The sequence below is a fragment of the Lepisma saccharinum genome, chromosome 27 (assembly GCF_977018435.1).
Source record: "Lepisma saccharinum chromosome 27, izLepSacc3.1, whole genome shotgun sequence".
Taxonomy (NCBI): Eukaryota; Metazoa; Arthropoda; class Insecta; order Zygentoma; family Lepismatidae; genus Lepisma; species Lepisma saccharinum.
The window spans coordinates 41,454,634-41,473,096 of NC_139255.1; the positions used below are offsets into that span (position 1 = coordinate 41,454,634).

The window sequence follows — 18,463 nt, forward strand, 5'->3', positions numbered from 1 at the left end:
TGAAGACCAAAGTCCTGCTGCCGATCAAATATGAATTCCTTTGTAAATACTGTTGCACCACTTGAAGATGTATCTTGACAGCACCCCATCGAGATCAGTGTGGCCATATACACCGGTAAGGGTGAGATGGAGGTGAAGGTAGGCATTTGTTTATATCTTCACAGCCAGGTGGAGCCCAGTTCTGTTACAATACAAAATAATTTTTGACATTTTAGTAATTTTAGGTTCATATGTAGGGAACTTCAAAGTGTTCAGAATTGGACTTGGCAATCATGAGAGACCTTGTGGTGATGGGATTGCATTAACAGAGTGTACCAGTCTGGAAAAATCAGGGAATTTATTTTTTCTGAACAAACAAAGAAAAGTAAGGACTAGCATAAAGTTTAAAATTTGTTGTCGGCAAACTACACTTCAATTTGATATACTGAGTATTACAGGTATTGCATTAGAAATTGTATTTCAAGTACTCTAGGTTAAGGTCAGGTTTTGAAGTATTTTCACATTGAAAATTTACCACAGTAAGGATATTGGTATTTCCCACTTTCTTTTGCAATTTTTTGGTCGTGTGGTACATATGAGGATTAATACAGATACTATTACTGAATTTTACTGTAATTGCTATTTTTTTAACAAAAGGTTCTTTGTTAATCATAAGTCAATACATGCCAAGTATTACTAATACAATACCCTTTTCCAATATTCAGTTTCCCTTCTTGTTATCGCTTTTACATACGAGGTGAATATTCTAAAAACGTATAAGATGAATTCTAATTTTGTTGTTTACCGATTTACACCGATACAGATAGTTGAAAATTGAAATAATTGAAATTTGTTCAAAATATTGATCAATATTGGTGTGTAATTAACCACTTCCAATTATGTGTATCAATTTACCAAGAAATTTGTTTTAGATGTTCAAGAATTGCATCAGAATATTAAAGTAGATGATATATAATTACAAAATATAGTTTTTCATGCAAATTTGGTGCAAAATGAAAAGAGAGTTTTTATTTTGCATAATTTCCAGGATAATTACACTCCACGAAAATGTTGTGCGCCATTTTTCCAGACCTCGTGAAAGACCAATATGCTGGAAAAGTATAGGTAGATCAATTCTAACCGATACCTCTGTGATCTTTTTGCACACATGTTTAAATACATTAATTCCCTAATGGCTTTTAGTCTTTAACTTTTTGGTCCTTGATCTGGAAAACCTGGAAAGGTCAGGAAATGTTGTTTTTGTGTGTCGGGGGGGGGGGGGGAGTTATTGATTGCATGTACTTACAGGCTTTACCCAGAACAAATCCTAGTCAGTGTCCAACTCTCAAGACCACGTATAAAACTGGTAAACAACGTACTTCAGGAGGAGAATGCAGGGAGACTGAACAGTGAGGAGACAACAAGTAGGTCACTATGAGTTTGCTGTAGTGCAAGTGCTGCCAGCATGGAGAGGAATGATTCCAGTGCAGAGCTGTCAGAAACTGTGTGGACACGCCAGGACCTGTCCAGAGGAACAATGCCTTGGGCCAGCCAGCACCAGGCTCTCAACCCGGGAAACAGGAAGAGTACAGTAGCCAAGCTAAGTTGCCTGCTTCCATTAGTGAGCTCACCTGCTCACCGTTGCCCATCTCTTTTCTTTAGTTGTCATAAGTGGGGTACCTTTATATTAGTAACCTGAATAAACGTAGATATTCATTTGGAAATCTTGTCATGTCACTGTAAATTTGCTCTACCTCTGGTCAACGGGACATACCCTCCAACACAGAAGGTGAAATCTGGTACGGCTGCAGTTAAAGACAATCCTTATCTTTCCTCTTTGATTCTTTTTGGTGTCCCAATCTTTGATTTGGTTTAGATAAAATTTCTAAATCTTATTCAACGTCTGAACCAAAACTGAAACTTGGGTACATGAAATTTCATGAAAACAGTCTTGGTCTTCATTTTACAGATGCTTGTCTCATTCTCAATATTGTCTCAAGTTTAAATGGGCCTGGCTCCTATTACACTATGTGGCTTAGCCAGTGAAAACATTAGTCATGACACACCTTAAAGGTCATGAATAGGGCTGAGCCGATACCAATACCAAGGGTATCAGTATCTGAAAGTATCGGTTGATATTTTTACACCGATACTAGCCGATACCATTGTCTTTGAGTCGCTAGAAGCGTGGCCAAAACCAAAATTTGTTCCTTTTCAAAGATTCATTCATCTTTTCCAATTTACCTTTGGCTTTGAAAAAAACTGAAAAATACATTTTTGTGCATTTGTTAGTTGAACATGGACTCAAGTTCCGTGAACGGCAAGTACGTGACAAAGAATCCATACGCAGATAAGACTCGCGGTCAAGTATCTTGCAAATCAAGGGTAACGTGAAATTATCCTCATAGGAGTTCCTTCGAAGTCTACCAGGCTTTGTTCCCACAGATGCGGTCTCGTGTAACAATAATCCCAATAAGGTCCCGGTGCCAACAAGGTACCTGGTGTATTGTGGACATGTCTCAGACATAGTACATAGCATATTCCTGGCAATTCAAATACCTGGGCTAATCCTCTTTTCCTTTCCAATTTAGACTTTTGTTTTTCCCGGCCTGGATAACTGGGTTTCAGCAGGCATGTTTCAACACAGGGAAGCGGCAGAGGAATAATGTCCTTTGAACGACAGATGATGGCAGGTACTTTCTGGAACGTGTAGTGATGGGTTTGGATTTTCCTCCACGCCAATGGATCTCTTTGTTAAAGGACAACAAAGAGACGAGATTGGTTTTACATTACAGCTTTACTGTTAGTTGTAGACGACGTGTCCGGCCGGGGCTGGTAAATCGCCAATTATTCTTGTGTTCACTTATGATTTAATGTTAGTTTGGGAAGATTGATCCTTTACGTTTTAGAGGAGGTTGAAGAGGCATGATCTCATTTTCCAACATGGGGGTGGGGGACAACGACACGATCATCTCGCTCTTAGCTTCTTATAATATTTCTCTCATATTTGAAACGTCTGATCGATTGTCACTGATCTAAAAAAGACTGTAAACTTGAGATGCATCACTGCAACAGAGCACACACACACATATATTTTACATTGGAATTATACAAGTATCAGTATCTGTGGGTATCGGTATCGGTTCAGCCCTAGTCATGAATTTATGCAAATATGAAAGTCTGGGGCTTTAAATGAGCTACACATATAGTAATTTGTCATTGGCAAAAGTACATAATTGTCCCAGCCACTTAAGAGTTTAAGCAGTAACATATGTTGTTTTGCATTTGTTATGTTATCACATTCAAATACCCAACATTGAGTAACATGTAGCAGCAAGACAAAGTTTGTACTAAATGCACATGAATTTTACTGTAGCACTATTCTTAAGCAATCTTGTACATGATTTTTTAAGCATTACACATAAATTTTACTTAATTTTGTAGATTTTATGCAGATATAACCATCACAAAATGGTGCGAGTTGTGAATTTATGTTTAGAGTATTACAAAAATCTCACTAAAATGATTTTATTATTATTATTATTATTGTTATTATTAAATAATCCCTAATACTCACCATGACCGCTTTATCACAGAAATCCAGTTGAGGTTTAGCTGGCACCAAGGAAGCATCGTGTTTATCTATAATTGCTCGGAAAACAGGCAACTGTTCCTGATATTCTGCACTGGTAGGGTGCAAGGGGTATCTTTCTCCAGGATCTCTTCCAAGATGAAACATAACTGGTTGCTCCGTATGGTCTGTCAACATGGTAGTTGTAACATTAGGAATGGACATGTCAGGACAGTGGTTCATTCCCTAGAAAGGAACAGTGAGTAGATATAAGGTACATAAAAAATTGATTTATGTAATTTTAATGGCATATTCTGTATCAAATTAACCAATCCTGAAAGGCCAGTACCAACCAAAAACAGGGAAAAGAGAATCCCATGTTCAGGAAATGATTCACAATTTGCATGATAAACACAGTATTAGAAGTGAATGGATAAATCCAGTTGTTCCGTACCATTGCCGTGCAAGCTTTGGTCTCCGGCTGCAGGATGTGTACAGGTTAGAGTCTTCTTGGGGAAGCATAACAACATTTCTCGTGAGATTTTGACCTGTGTATGGGACCAGTGGCCACCCACCACCATGAGAAAATTGGAGAGCTACAAATGAGTAGCTTAACCTGGTCACAGAGAACCTACAAGAATGGGAGGGGGTGGCCTTGTTCGACGTGCTGACAACACATCACCTCGTAACAGGTTGGATAATCGGCAATTGGTAGGTAGACACTTGCCCTCACGGGCTGTTACGCCACGATTTATTAGATAAAGCGAGTTACCAGTGGCGGCGATTGGGGGGGGGGCAAAGGGCCCCCTTCATTTTTTCCACTTTTTCTCCCACACTGCTAAAGCATATGTATCAAGGGAACGTAAACTGTTCTTGTCCCCCTCCCCTAGTTTTTGCACCTTGCCCCCCCTGTTTTTTGGAACTCCATCATCGCCACTGCCAATTACTAAATTTTTTCCATGATTTATTAGTGTGAAATGCAATTATGTTACCTTTTCTAACTCCTCCTTGGGTGTAGTCCAAGTCCACAAATGGATCTTATAGATTCCGTAACGAACTGCCATTAACAGATCACCTCTGTAGTGGAATAAAGGCCTGTGCAGAAAAAAAAAGTAGATACATAAACTGTTGAAACTGTTACATAATTCTCAGTAGAAAAATCCTGTTATTGCCTATAGTAAAAGTTGATTTAGAACCAAAGTAGCTTTGCTACTGAATGTGTTGTGAGATCGACTTTCAATCTTGTCTGGGTTCCTTTGCAAGTATCCATCATTGCAATTACCATAAGAGGCTAAAACATGACTCAAAATAAGAAAAATGCAAATTCAAATACAACCAGCAGGAAGTTCTTTAAAGTTTGCCGAGACTGTGTACATTCTTTACATAATTGTATTAAGTATGACACTGATTAATTGCTTAATCATTGGTCAATTATGGCTGGTTTATTGATAAAACAATAACTTTACTGATACACAGGCTACAAATATTATTTAGTCTGTTTCTTTGTTTATTTATTTTTAATTTCTCTTATAAATATAAATGCAAATTTCCTGCACAAAGTCATAAAGAAAGCACTTCGGATTCTAAGGAGTTAGTAAATATAACAACATTCAGGTTCTACACTATTTTGAATTGTTAGCAGCCAGCTTTATATTTGTAATCTATCTGCTTCAAATTTCACTTGAAATTGCAAAATGTTGTAAAAAAAAAACAAAAAAAAAATTACCTCCTCACTGCTTTTTGCTGAAATAGTGCATCTGATAGATTAATGCCATCTATTGTTAAATCCTGAGGAATCTTTTGACCTATCATTTCAACTATTGTTGGGAGCAAATCCATGTGTGATCCAACCTGTAAATAACCGAAACTGAATTATTTATCAATATCTTCAAGACTGAAAATTCAGTTTCAGCATTAAACTTTCCACAAGGCTCTATGTTGTTTCTTGTGACTACAGTAAGAGTTCAAATATTTATCTTATGTAAATTTATGTGCAAGAAAATTCAAAATATGTATATTTTTTACATTAAATAACATGGTCACTGCACATCTCTAATTAAACCTCATACCAATTCAACGCAAGTGCATGTACCTGATGTGAAACTGTTCCGGCAGGAATTTTTCCTGGCCAATATGCTATTCCAGGAACCCTTGTCCCACCTTCAAATGTTGTCTGTTTACCACATAACAACGGACCATTGGTGCCAGCTGAAATGAAAAGTAATTCAGTTGAATAACAAATTAAATATTTCTTCCTGAATGTATGTATACATATTGAATTAAGGTCCTTGACATTAGTTTTGATAAGTTATCACTCCTTGGTAAGGAATTCTACTACACTAGAAGGAATCATCAGGACCATCAAAATAAATAAAAAAATCATTACAATGTCATATCTACAACAACATACGGAGTGATTACTGTAATATTTGTTGATACAGTGAAGATTTATTTTTGTTGAGCTTACTTTGTTCTGCTATACGAGAATTGACACAGATTTGGTTATCAGATCAAGCTACTGGGCTCAGTTACTAGGAATGTTAGAGAGGAAATTGCTCAACTTGGACAAGTGGAAGAATTAAATCATTTGTCTCCTGGAAGATTCAAAAAAATTATCATCTGTAATTTCAGTACAAATGAAGTAATCATGCAGAATTTCATGTTAGTACCACAAACAGTAGTTGGCACATAAGGTCAAAAGGAATGCACAACATTATATGAATCAAAGCAGCGACATATTTACAATTATCTTTCTGAAAGTTCTTCTTTAGTAGTACCAATTGGCTAGTGTTTGCAGTTTATCCCCTAAAACGTATGCCACTGTGTAAAATTATTCAAGATATATATATATATAGAATAAAAGGAAGGAGGGCCAAAGGGCTAAATAAAAAGTGAAAGAGGAGAGAGGAAACACTCACCAGACAAAGAAAAAATTCAAATTTTCGTGATGGTATGTCACATCTTCAGGAGTAGAGAGATGTTGTAGAACTGAGTGACAAGATGGAAGAGTAAGCATGACCTGCAGTGTTGCCAGGTCCCGAAAAGAAAAAAAGTGTTGACTACCACAAAAAAAAAATATATATATAGATGGTTCTTTCGCCTGGCTTTTCGAAAACTGTGAATGGTGGGGGGGGGGGTTGGTTGGGAAAAGGTGGTGGTGAGTGTGAGGATAGGGGATGAGGGGCGTTACTGGGTGGCCTTGTTCAGGCCTGGAGGTGTGGTTGCATTCATGGTCGATATGTAGGTCCTCTCCCATCTTCTACGTATTGAGGTGTTGGTGGATTGGGGCAAGGAGTGGACGATCGCTACCTGGAAGCAGTCATTAAAAGGAATATTGTGGTGATTGGTGTGAATGGCAACAGCAAAGTCCAGGTTTTGGGTAGAGGAGCGGTGGTGCTGATGTGGAGGTTTCCCCCAGGTAGAAGCTCCCACAGATGTTGTACGTGAGGATATAAATTAGGTTAGAGCTGTAGCAGGTTCCTTTGGGGTAGAGGGTGAATTTGCCGGTGGCAGTGTGGATCTGGAGGGTGCGGGAAGTGACAAATATGGGGCAGGTTTTGCACTTTGGGCAGTTGCATTTGTGGGCAGGTGCGAGTTGATTGTGAGTAGGTGGATTGTGGTGGACCAGGATGTTTTGGATATTGGGAGGGCGTTTGAAAACAACTCTGGGCTTGTCGGGGAAGATATTTCTGGTGTCAGGATCACTGTGCAGGATGGGAAGGAGGGAACGTAGAGTGTGTGCACAGTGATCCTGACACCAGAAATATCTTCCCCGACAAGCCCAGAGTTGTTTTCAAACGCCCTCCCAATCTCCAAAACATCCTGGTCCACCACAATCCACCTACTCACAATCAACTCGCACCTGCCCACAAATGCAACCGCCCAAGGTGCAAAACCTGCCCCATATTTGTCACTTCCCGCACCCTCCAGATCCACACTACCACTGGCAAATTCACCCTCTACCCCAAAGTAACCTGCTACAGCTCTAACCTAATTTATATCCTCACGTGCAACATCTGTGGGAGCTTCTACCGGGGGGGAAACCTCCACAGCCCTGAACCTCCGCATCAACAACCACCGCTCCTCTACCCAAAACCTGGACTTTGCTGTTGCCATTCACACCAATCACCACAATATTCCTTTTAATGACTGCTTCCAGGTAGCGATCGTCCACTCCTTGCCCCAATCCACCAACACCTCAATACGTAGAAGATGGGAGAGGGCCTACATATCGACCATGAATGCAACCACACCTCCAGGCCTGAACAAGGCCACCCAGTAATGCCTCTCATCTCCACCACCACCTTTTCCCAACCAACCCCCCCCCCCCCACCACTCACAGTTTTCGAAAAGCCAGGCGAAAGAACCATCTATATATATATATATTTTTTTTTGTGGTACTGTCAACACTTTTTTTTTCTTTTCGGGACCTGGCAACACTGCAGGTCATGCTTACTCTTCCATCTTGTCACTTAGTTCTAAAACGTCTCTCTACTCCTAAAGATGTGACATACCATCACGAAAATTTGAATTTTTTCTTTGTCTGGTGAGTGTTTCCTCTCTCCTCTTTCACTTTTTATATATATAACAGTTGGGCTGAAAAGTTCGTAGGCTAACATAGTAAAAAATATTTTTTTTACAAAATTCGATTTTATTATTCAATATAGTTGCCTTCGAGGGCAATTCAACGATAATATGGAGGTCATACAATTTTTCGATGCCATTTTTATAGTACGATTTCTCTTTAGCCTCAAAATAGGCCTCAGTTTCGGCGATTACCTCTTCATCAGTGCTAAATTTCTTTCCAGCGAGCATTCTTTTAAGGTCTGCAAACAGGAAAAAGTCACTGGGGGCCAGATCTGGAGAATATGGTGGATGGGGAAGCAATTCGTAGTCTAATTCATAAAATTTAGCCATCGTTTTCATTGATTTGTGACACGGTGCATTGTCGATTGTGAGCACGCGCGGCACCCATTTTGCACACAGCTTTCGCATGTTCAAATATTACGATCATTTAAAATTATTTTGTGGACTTTTTTGATGTTTTCGTCGGTAACAGCCTCTTTGGGGCGTCCACTGCGTGCATTGTCTTCGATGCTCATTTCGCCTCGTTTAAATTTAGCAAACCACTTCTCAACGGTTGATTTTCCTGGTGCAGAGTCCGAATAATGTTTATCAAGCCAAGCCTTGGCTTCAACAGTATTTTTTTTCGCCAAAAAGCAATGCTTTATTAACACACAAAATTATTTTTTTATCCATTTTTTCACAATAACAAAAGCTGCTTCACTCACAATGCTATATCTCACGAACTAATTATCAGGCAGCTGTGAAATTTATACACGTATCTTTTGAAGGTTAGTACTAAGTAAAAATCACATTGATTTAATTCTAGTAACGCCATCTATGAGTCAGCCTACGAACTTTTCAGCCCAACTGTTATATATATATATATATATATATATATATATATATATATATATATATATATATATATATATATATATATATATATTATATATATATATATATATATATGGAGATACAACACAGAACAAATGTACATACCTGGCTATAGCATTAACTTCTAATAATTAGATTTAATTAAAATATCTCCCTCTCTCTCGCACACACGCACATGCATATACGTTTGTAAGGAAAGTGCCATAAAGGACTATTGATATTTGGAAGCTACAGCATCCCGATCGCCAGAATACAAGAGAGAATGAAGGAAGAGGTGAGAAAAAAAGGCTTCCCTAAGGCACCAGCATCATTGAAGTGTATCATTTTACTTTGTGCTTTATGGGGCTTCTATCTTGATTGTAACATGCATAAACAATACAATTAGTTTACCTTGAAACTTTGCATACAGAGCTGCTCCATTGTCTGAGGTGAAGAAGACAAATGTATTGTTCTGAATGTTGCGAGAATTAAGTGTTGCTAGAATTTCTCCAACTGAAGAATCTATTTCTCTCACAGCATCACCATAGATTCCTGAAATATAATTGAGTAAGTTTAATTCATTTTATTCATTTCTGTAATTTCTTTGTGTTGGTGCTCTTTGAAACTACTAAATTTTGCTTTATTTTTTGTCTTCTTCAGTAACTTGTGTCTTCATTTTATGTAGGAACCCTTTAGGCAGCTTTCAAACTGAGGCCAGTCACACACCAGATCCAGCACAATTCAACAAAAGGTAACACAATGCGTTACAATGTGACAAGACACAATGCAGCAAGATGAGTCAGTTTGTTGGCTGAAATCTCATAGCAGATTTTTTCTATGTACACAGTAGGTTTAGGTCTGTGTTTTATAATTTCAGAAGCAGGTAACAATGTCTAACAAACACTCTACCTTCTTAAACCCAAAGGTTTATGGCTGTAGCAACGTAAGCCTTCCAACTGTCCCTATCCTGGGCAAGATCAATCCAATTTTTTCCATCCTTACAGATTTCCTTTACATCCATCTCAACATTATCCCTCAATCTTCATCTTGGGCACAGGTCTCTTACCATCAGGTTTCACAACATTAATCCTGTAAACTCTTCTTTCCTCTCCCATTCGTACCACATGACCTGCAATGCATTCTAAGTATAGAGTTTAAAGCAGAATCAAGGTGTATGTAAAATTGATGTGAATTGAATATATTTCTAACAAATAATTGGTTAGAAAGTATGATATTAACCATTTAATGTAAGATCCAATGACTTCATTTAATTGCTGGCTTCAAGTTGCCCCCGTTTCCAGTACATTCACAGATCATTTTGTCGAAGCTGCTCGACGCAAGACCAAATTCCACGGGCCTTCATTGTTGTTGCAACCTGTTGCAAGGTGACTTGAGTCAAATGTTTCATCCGGTGAGCAGCCTTCCATAAGGGACTATGGTAAAATATTCATGGAGATGGTTTGCGACAAGAATAACTCGTCGTGTCAGATCCGGTGTGCAGCTCGACTTACATATGACAACAACAAGTGACATACAGGTTTCAAACTGAAGTGACAAATGTCATGGGTGCCTGTATTCTATCACTTGTCATACTAGTCTGAAAGCTGATTTATTCCCATACTTGGGCCTCCCCCATGGTGCAGTGGCAGCGTCATTGCCTTGTATTCAAGGGGTCCCGGGTTCGATACCCGGTGGAGGCACAAGTGGTTCGGATCCCACTTTAAACTGTAGGTCCAGTCCCGATTAGCCTTACTGCGCATAAAGTGGACTTAAAACACCAAATCAAAAATCAAACCAAACTTATTCCCATACTTATATTCCAACAACTTATGAACCTATATACTCTGGGGGGAAAAAAACAGTATCTTTAATTCACAGCACAAGTCATAATAATAATAATATCATCCATGAAGTTTCTAGAGCTGCCTAAAGATTTATTACAATTAAGTTTTTTTATATATACTACATGATCTACTAATTTAAATCTTATGGGTAAAATTTTGTTCTGGTGTTTCAACTTGTATTCAGAAAGTGATAGATGGAGAAAAATGTCATTTTCATTTTTGTTCTAAATTTGTTCTTTTTTACTACTTGCAAAAAATCCATTGTATGGAAAGTTAGACTAGTTAGTATGTGACCTAAGTTGATATGGAATCCAAACCAACACATGGCCACTACTGAGAATGGAGCCTAAAAATTTACAAGTTTCAGTATTTGGAATTGCAAACAGAAGCTCTCCTGAATTCTCTCTATCATGCTCACATAAATGTTAATTACATGTAAATGATAATGATAAGAATACAATATACCCTACAAATTATAAGTATATGAATTGATTTTGTTTAAAAATTAGTAAATGTTTATTCACAGCATAAAAGCATGCCCCATTGCTGTCTACTATTTTCAAAGTTATCTATATTTTCTATCTAACAAACTTCTTTAATGTGTAAGGTAGTTTTCCAGAAGATAAATATTAAATACAGCTAAGCCTATTCCTATAAGCAATATTTTTACCTGTATGTGACTGGCCCAAATTTATCCAGAGAAGATCACTTCTTTGTCATATACAAGAACTGCCAGATTAACTATTCATCCCTATCTGGTATACGCATGTTCACATCAAGATCAGAAACATAACATTCATGCTTTTTTATTTCGTATTTAATGTAATTTATAAATATTTAATTACAGTATAAATTAAATTTTGTTGCCATTTTTCTTTCTTATCTGAATGTCTGCTATAATAATAATTACCTCGTCTACTTGTGTTAATATATTCATTAGAAGCATAGACTGGGGTGTGGGTTGAATCTGGTGCCCAATATACAAAAAATTGTTTGCACTCTTGTGATTTGGTCGTAATGTATTTCTTAACTTCCTCAAGCTGAAGTTTCGTCATTTCTGAGTAACCATATGTTGCATTGTGTATAATTTGGAACTCTTCATAATATCTGAAATGAAAGTTTTTATGTATGAATGCTCGTGGAACTATGTATAGTTTTATATTATCACTTTTTAATGCATGAAACAATTCATATGGGCATAAACTCACTTTAACTGGTGATCGTTTATACCCTGATTCAGACAAGTTTCTGATCTTCTGGAGTAGTGTTCACTGACGATTGGTAAGGGTTATCAGTAAAGACTGTATTTTAAAGGGAAGAATTTTCCTCTTAAAAGTGGATTGCAAAAAAGGGAAAATTATTGCCAAAAAAAAGGGAGGAAGAGGACTATAGTTTTTTTGCACTCCACTAAAAATACTATTTTAAATGAATGTGCAATATATACCATTCATATATAAAAAGGGATACATTAAATTTCGTTACGTATATATTGTGCTTTCATTTAAAATAATATTTTTAGTTGAGTGCAGAAATAAACTATAGTCCTTTATCATTTCCTTTCTTTGAAGGTAAAGTACAGCGAATAATCTTACCATCCGTTTGAATGAAATCTTCCTTGCAACAGCTTACCTGATTCCATATCTTGCTGCCACATGTACCTGCTTCGCCATTTCACTAATACACAATACTGTCATCACTGCAGGCCCGTAACCAGGAATTCTTAGTAGGGGGGCAAAGTCAATTCTTGAGGGGGAAAATTTAATTTAATTTAATATATTGTGTCGCATTAGCAGATATAGTGGGGTACACTATATCTGCCCCTCCCCCCCACACACAAAGCAATTACTAACCGGAAAGGGATGATATCGTGAAACTCCAACGAAAAAAAAATCGAACAACATCAAATATCAATAAAATTTAAGATAAATAGGATAATCCGGACTGTATCTACTTGAAATTTAAATGTGCTACAACCGAAAATCGAATCTGAGGCAACTAGATTGCAGGTCGATAATGTTAATAGATGATTAACACGTATCAACTTTATAAATCGTGCTTCATAATGTTTTTCTCTAGTTTCCAGTATGCAAGATTTTTACGTATAAACGAATCTAAGAAGAATTCAATAACACCAATGTATTGTGTTAAGCAATAAAAATCGAATAAAGTTAATAATAATGTTTACATATTATCTACACTTTGATGAATACTGTAAAAATTTGTAAAGTACAACATCTGTTATTTTTTTTTGTACATTAAAACATGGGTCTCTTAGGACTACCACGGATCCTATTTGCTTCAAAGGGGAGACTCTTACATCACTACAGAAAATGTTGGCTTACTAGTTACGTTAACCAATTTGCGCAATATTGTGTGAATTGTATTATTCTATTGTTGAAAATACATTTCTTTGACACCCGACAAACAAATGGGAACCCCTTTGATTGATCAATTTCTTGGATTACGGTGTCATTTCACATTAAGTTGTAAGTTGCATACAGGGGAATCTTGTATGCTCTTAACATTATGAAATATATGTTCCTTAATGACTATAATATGAAATCAACTATACAGTGTATAAGGGGCCTCCTTCACCTTACTCCATCCTTGCTGCGTGAGGTCTCACGGGTGCCTGTCACCACCAAAGCGTACAAACCCCAAATATCAGGGTTTTTTTAATACTGATTTCTGTGAGTCACAGAATCAGGGGTTTATCCAAGATTTTTCTCTTGGGGGGGGTGGGTGTTGGAAAATTGTAGTGGGGTGTAAGTTTGGGGAAGTTAAGTGCATATTTTGGACCGTTTTAAAAATGTTCGCCCTAATCGAATTTGTTCATTGATGTTTCTAGAGATTAACCCCCCCCCCTTTCCCTTCCCTTCACGTAACATTTCAGAAGAAAAGAGAAGTCAAATACAGGAAAAGATGGAAAATAGATTAATGTTAACATTTCAGTTTAACGTTTCGAGTATTGCTTTCCTTCCGATTGCATTGATTTAATCAATCGTTAGACAAAACACAAGGGATGACATTAAAAAAAACATCAAATTTTAACATATTATTACCAGGAATCATTTCATGCAATTCGTAAGCTAGTTATATAGAAATTAGGAACACTTGCACAATATTTTAACTGTATTTGTATCGTTCTTGCCGTAGGTGTAACTCGGAGTTCAACTTGGGGAGCCCAATTTAAATATCAGTGAGAATGCATTGCATGGATGTGCACACACTTGCCTGTCTGAAGTAGTAGTAATAAATACAGATATAATATGACTTAAATAAATTATGACACTGCCAGCGAAGCGAGCAAGAAAATTTTTAGAACTATTTCTTTGCAAACTGATTATGCATATTATTAGTTAAACATAGCGACAGTATCCCATGATGTTTATTCTTTACAATCTTGCTTTGCTCGTTCGTTGAAGACTTCAATATGAAATTCCTTGACCGATTTCGTTCAAAAGCAATATCAGGTATCTATCAAACATGCATCCCAACTTCCCATTATATTTTTACGTCTTCATGGATATGCTCTAAATATATAGAGTTTCATTACTTTATTTCAGTTTGTTAATCATCGTTTAAACAGAGATTTAAAAACACCAGCAGAATTTGGAACTCACTCGCTACATATTACTATTAAAATTATACATGCATATTTTCTAACTGTCAGAACAGGAGACATGTGGTGAGGGAAAGAGGACGCCGAACGAGCAAAGCAAGATTGTAAAGAGTAAACATCATGGGATACTGTCACTATGTTTAATTAATAATATGCATGTGCATATGCATCCTTACAATACTTTGTAAAATACGCTTGGCGCTTTTGAGAGTTTATCTTTCAAATACTAAATGAGAGACTCCAGGGAATTAGGAGTCACGTGCCTCTTTGCCTTAAAAGAAAACAAAATAACATGTGCAAATAAATGCATGGCATGTTAACTGCAAAAGGAAGGCAAGGAATTTTCACTTCTAAATTGAGGCAATGCTTTATTTTCAATCATTTAAAAATCGAATAGCATTAATTTCACTATCCAACACAAAGAGCACAATGAACCAAACAAATTTTCTCTCCACGTTTTCCAGCAGGCAGTGGCAAGCGCCGTTGTGCCCTCACTGGTGCGCCTATGGTCAGATATAAATTTGGGACTTAATGTAAATTAAATTTCTTTTATGTTTAATTCTTTACACTCAGGCCCGTAGCCAGGAATTCTTTGTAGGGGGGGGGGTAGGGGGCAAAGTCAATCCTAGAGGGGGCAAATTTTCAATATATTGTGTCGCATTGGCAGATATAGCAGGGTACACAGAGGCACTTGACACCTCCCCCCAAAAGAGATAAGTAACAGACAAGGGATGATATCTTGAAACTGCAACTGACAAAAAAAAACAAAAAAAAAACCGAGCAACATCAAATGGCATTTTCTCGATAATGACCTTTCCAGATTGGCAAAGAATATAAAGTTTAACATAAATAGGTTAATAGGGACTGTATCTACTTGATATTTACAGGTTGATAATGTTAATACACGATTAATGAGCGCCTCTGCAGAACTGATTAAGGGAGACCTTTATAAATCATGCTTCATAATGATTCCCTCTAGTTTCCAGTATGCAAGATTTTTCCACACAAAGGAATCTAACGAGAATCCAACAACACCATTGTGTTGTGTTATGCAAGAAAAATCGCATTAATTAAATAATAATGGTTCCATATTATCTACACTTTGATGAATTATGTAAAAATTTGTAATACATTTTTTTTTGTACTTGCTAAAATATGGGTCCCTTAGTCCACCACGGACTCTATTTCCTTCAAAGGGGCGACTCTTGCATCACTACAGACAATGTTTGCCTACTGGTTACGTTAACCATTGTGCAAAATATTGTGTGAATTGTATTATATTATAAGTTGAAAAACATGTTTTGACACCTGACAAACAAATAGGAATCCCTTGATTGATCAATGACTTCTTGAATTACAGTGTCATCATTAATATTTCATATTAACTTTCATAGAAAAAAAATGTTTTAATAGGGCATAAATAATTTTACGGGGTGCCATGGTATTCTCTAACATTTTTTCTCATATAGATCGTTTGGCTCCCAGGGCCGACTCTCACCGCCCCATTGCTACGGCTCTGAACTTGGACTATAAGAATAGAAGACATTGCGAGCGAAGCGAGCAAGAAATTTTACGAAATGTATTTTTATTTGTATAAAATTTGAAATCGAGAGGGGAGCCAATTGCCCCTTGCAAGTGCTGCTTGGCCATCTCGAAGAAAAATGCAAGAAACTCGTAAAAACTAATTCCATCATGAGTATCCAATTGTCCTGCTATTCTTAGATTCTCCTAGTCTTGTTTTTTTTTTACTTCAATGTTTGCTTCCCCTAAAATGGACATCCGTCCAAGGTCGGGAGGGTGGGGGGACAATGCCCCCTGCCACCCTGTGGTTGAGGAACTGTTTATGAGTGTCTTCTCATCAATATAACGTCATCATTCATTGTTGCGATTAGCTATAAGTGGCAGAAAAGCAACGCTAAGTAACAAAAATCAAATATCCACTCCCTCTCTCTACCACATGAATCACTATTACCAAAAAGGGAATCCCCCCCCCCCAATCCTGATACGACATTATACTGAATCCCACACACCTTCATAAATCACAAAATCAATAAGTGTCTTTGTTATGTTGCTAGAGTAATTGTAAAGATTAGTGAGAATTCTAGGTGTTCTGTATTTCTCACGGGGGCAGTTGCTCCCTGCCCCCCTCTAGCTACGGGCCTGCTTGCACTTCCTTTGCTTCCTCTGAAAAGTTGAATAAAATTAAACATGTCATTATTATGTCAGGGAACCGACTAGATACAAAGAATTTTTACTAAAGGTATATCTTTGCAAACTGACAATGACTTTAATTTAATAGGGTGCCAGTAATTTCACAGGGCACCACAACGTTAACGCTTTTCTATTTTTATCTGTTTTGCTTGTTCGGCACCCCATTTGTACTTATCACCCAGGCAAGCACCCCACGTGGACCCTCCCCCTTTTACAACTCTCTTTCTAATAGTATATCATTTCTTTTACAAAGGTAAGAACTCTTGGAGCCACAAAAATGGTCATCAACTATAGACGTGAATGAATCACTTAGGTTCTTCATGAAATACTTGCCATTTCATATCGAATACTCGGTCAGTAAATTTTATATTGGTACTTTATGAATATCGGTTGGAAGAAATTATACCTACATATAGTGTCACTGATTTTCTATTCACCACTTTCGGTTTCTTTCTGTCTGTTTTTTTTCATTTTCTCTATCTTCTTCAGACAGTTTTGCAGTAAAGTTTCAGACATTGTTATACACTAAACAGAACAACAACAACACGAACGGAAATGCTACACTGAGATCATGACTGAGACTGACCTAAGTCATTTGACTGTTCTTTTCTCTACCACTCTAAAATCATTCATCTCGCCAAGTTACAGAAAATAGTGTTGCTAACCATAGTAACAGAATTCACTACAAGGAGTCAAACCTGTATCTTTGAATTTCTTCCCTTACTTTTATCGTACATTTTTCACATGAAAGAATCGAAAGGGAAATTCAACAAAACGTAAATTTCATTGACACAGGGGTTGAATAATTGAATTTATGAATCTGAAACATATTTAAGAAATATATAAGGTATTCAAACGCTGAACTGTCAACACTGTGCGCGGAATGTGCTCCCTGGAAGGAGGGCGAGAGGTCAGTTTGACATTTTCCAGATGGCAGTGTAGCCTTCCCTAGAGCTGACCAAAGCCTTGTCAAGGGAGCTGCTGTTTCCAAGAAATGGCCATGCTGCACATTCCACCCTCCTTCCTTGACACTTTAGTTTCAGTTGATCGAAAGGTCCATTGGACTACGCTTCTTCAGCTACAAATGATTCCTTTCTGTTAATGTTGAAGTATTGTCATTTTATTGTTGATATAAACATCCATATTTACACCCCCCCCCCCCTGTAGGGGGGTGTTTCACTTTTCTGCTTGGGAGGGTGTTGGGGGGGTGTTAAGGGGGTGTGGATGAATCACTGCACAGAATGACTTAAGATGAGTAAAATTAGGAAAATCCACTCCACAGTAGAATAGTTGACAGAATGTTTTGGCAAAAAATTAGGTTATATAAAAGGCAAAGTTTCCTGTACACCGTGCCATGAAGACACATTATGGGGATGTGGGGATAGATCCCCACACATTCTCGACCTCAGCCAAATTGAAGGTGATGTGATCAGCACCATGCTCCGGCAGCCTTTACTCTCCGGGGTTGCCCCCAAGTACCCATTACTTTGAGGCTGGATGAGCCCCGATCTTAGATCACCCACCCAAGGAATTGAACCCGGGTCTCCCAAGTGGCATTCAAACGCCGTACTGACTTTTTTATTTTTTAAAGGAATACCCCTAAGCAGTAGTATGCCCTGTTATTCACTTTTCTCTGGTTGTCATTTTTTTTACTACATTTTCTGTTTTTTCCCATTTTTGGACAAACCCAAACTTCCTTGTCCAAACCGGGATTCGAACCCGGGATCTCTGGCAACGCAGCATCATTTTCTTGAACCTATATACGCAGGGTAATTTTCACAGTGTGTAGAGGACATC

General features: G+C 37.5%; 1 protein-coding gene across 3 annotated transcripts in view; it reads right to left on the bottom strand.

Moving 5' to 3' along the window:
• Window positions 1-18,463, bottom strand: part of LOC145979973 (N-acetylgalactosamine-6-sulfatase-like) — a 39,271-nt gene continuing 20,808 nt past the window's right edge. For all 3 annotated transcript variants that reach the window (XM_083112912.1, XM_083112911.1, XM_083112910.1), the window contains 7 exons: window positions 11,744-11,940; window positions 9,401-9,541; window positions 5,643-5,758; window positions 5,277-5,401; window positions 4,543-4,645; window positions 3,557-3,796; window positions 1-181 (listed from right to left, as the gene is read on the bottom strand). In XM_083112912.1, coding sequence (XP_082969038.1) covers window positions 95-181; window positions 3,557-3,796; window positions 4,543-4,645; window positions 5,277-5,401; window positions 5,643-5,758; window positions 9,401-9,541; window positions 11,744-11,940 — 1,009 coding nt within the window. In that variant the 3' untranslated portion in view covers window positions 1-94. The remainder of the gene's footprint in view (window positions 182-3,556; window positions 3,797-4,542; window positions 4,646-5,276; window positions 5,402-5,642; window positions 5,759-9,400; window positions 9,542-11,743; window positions 11,941-18,463) is intronic.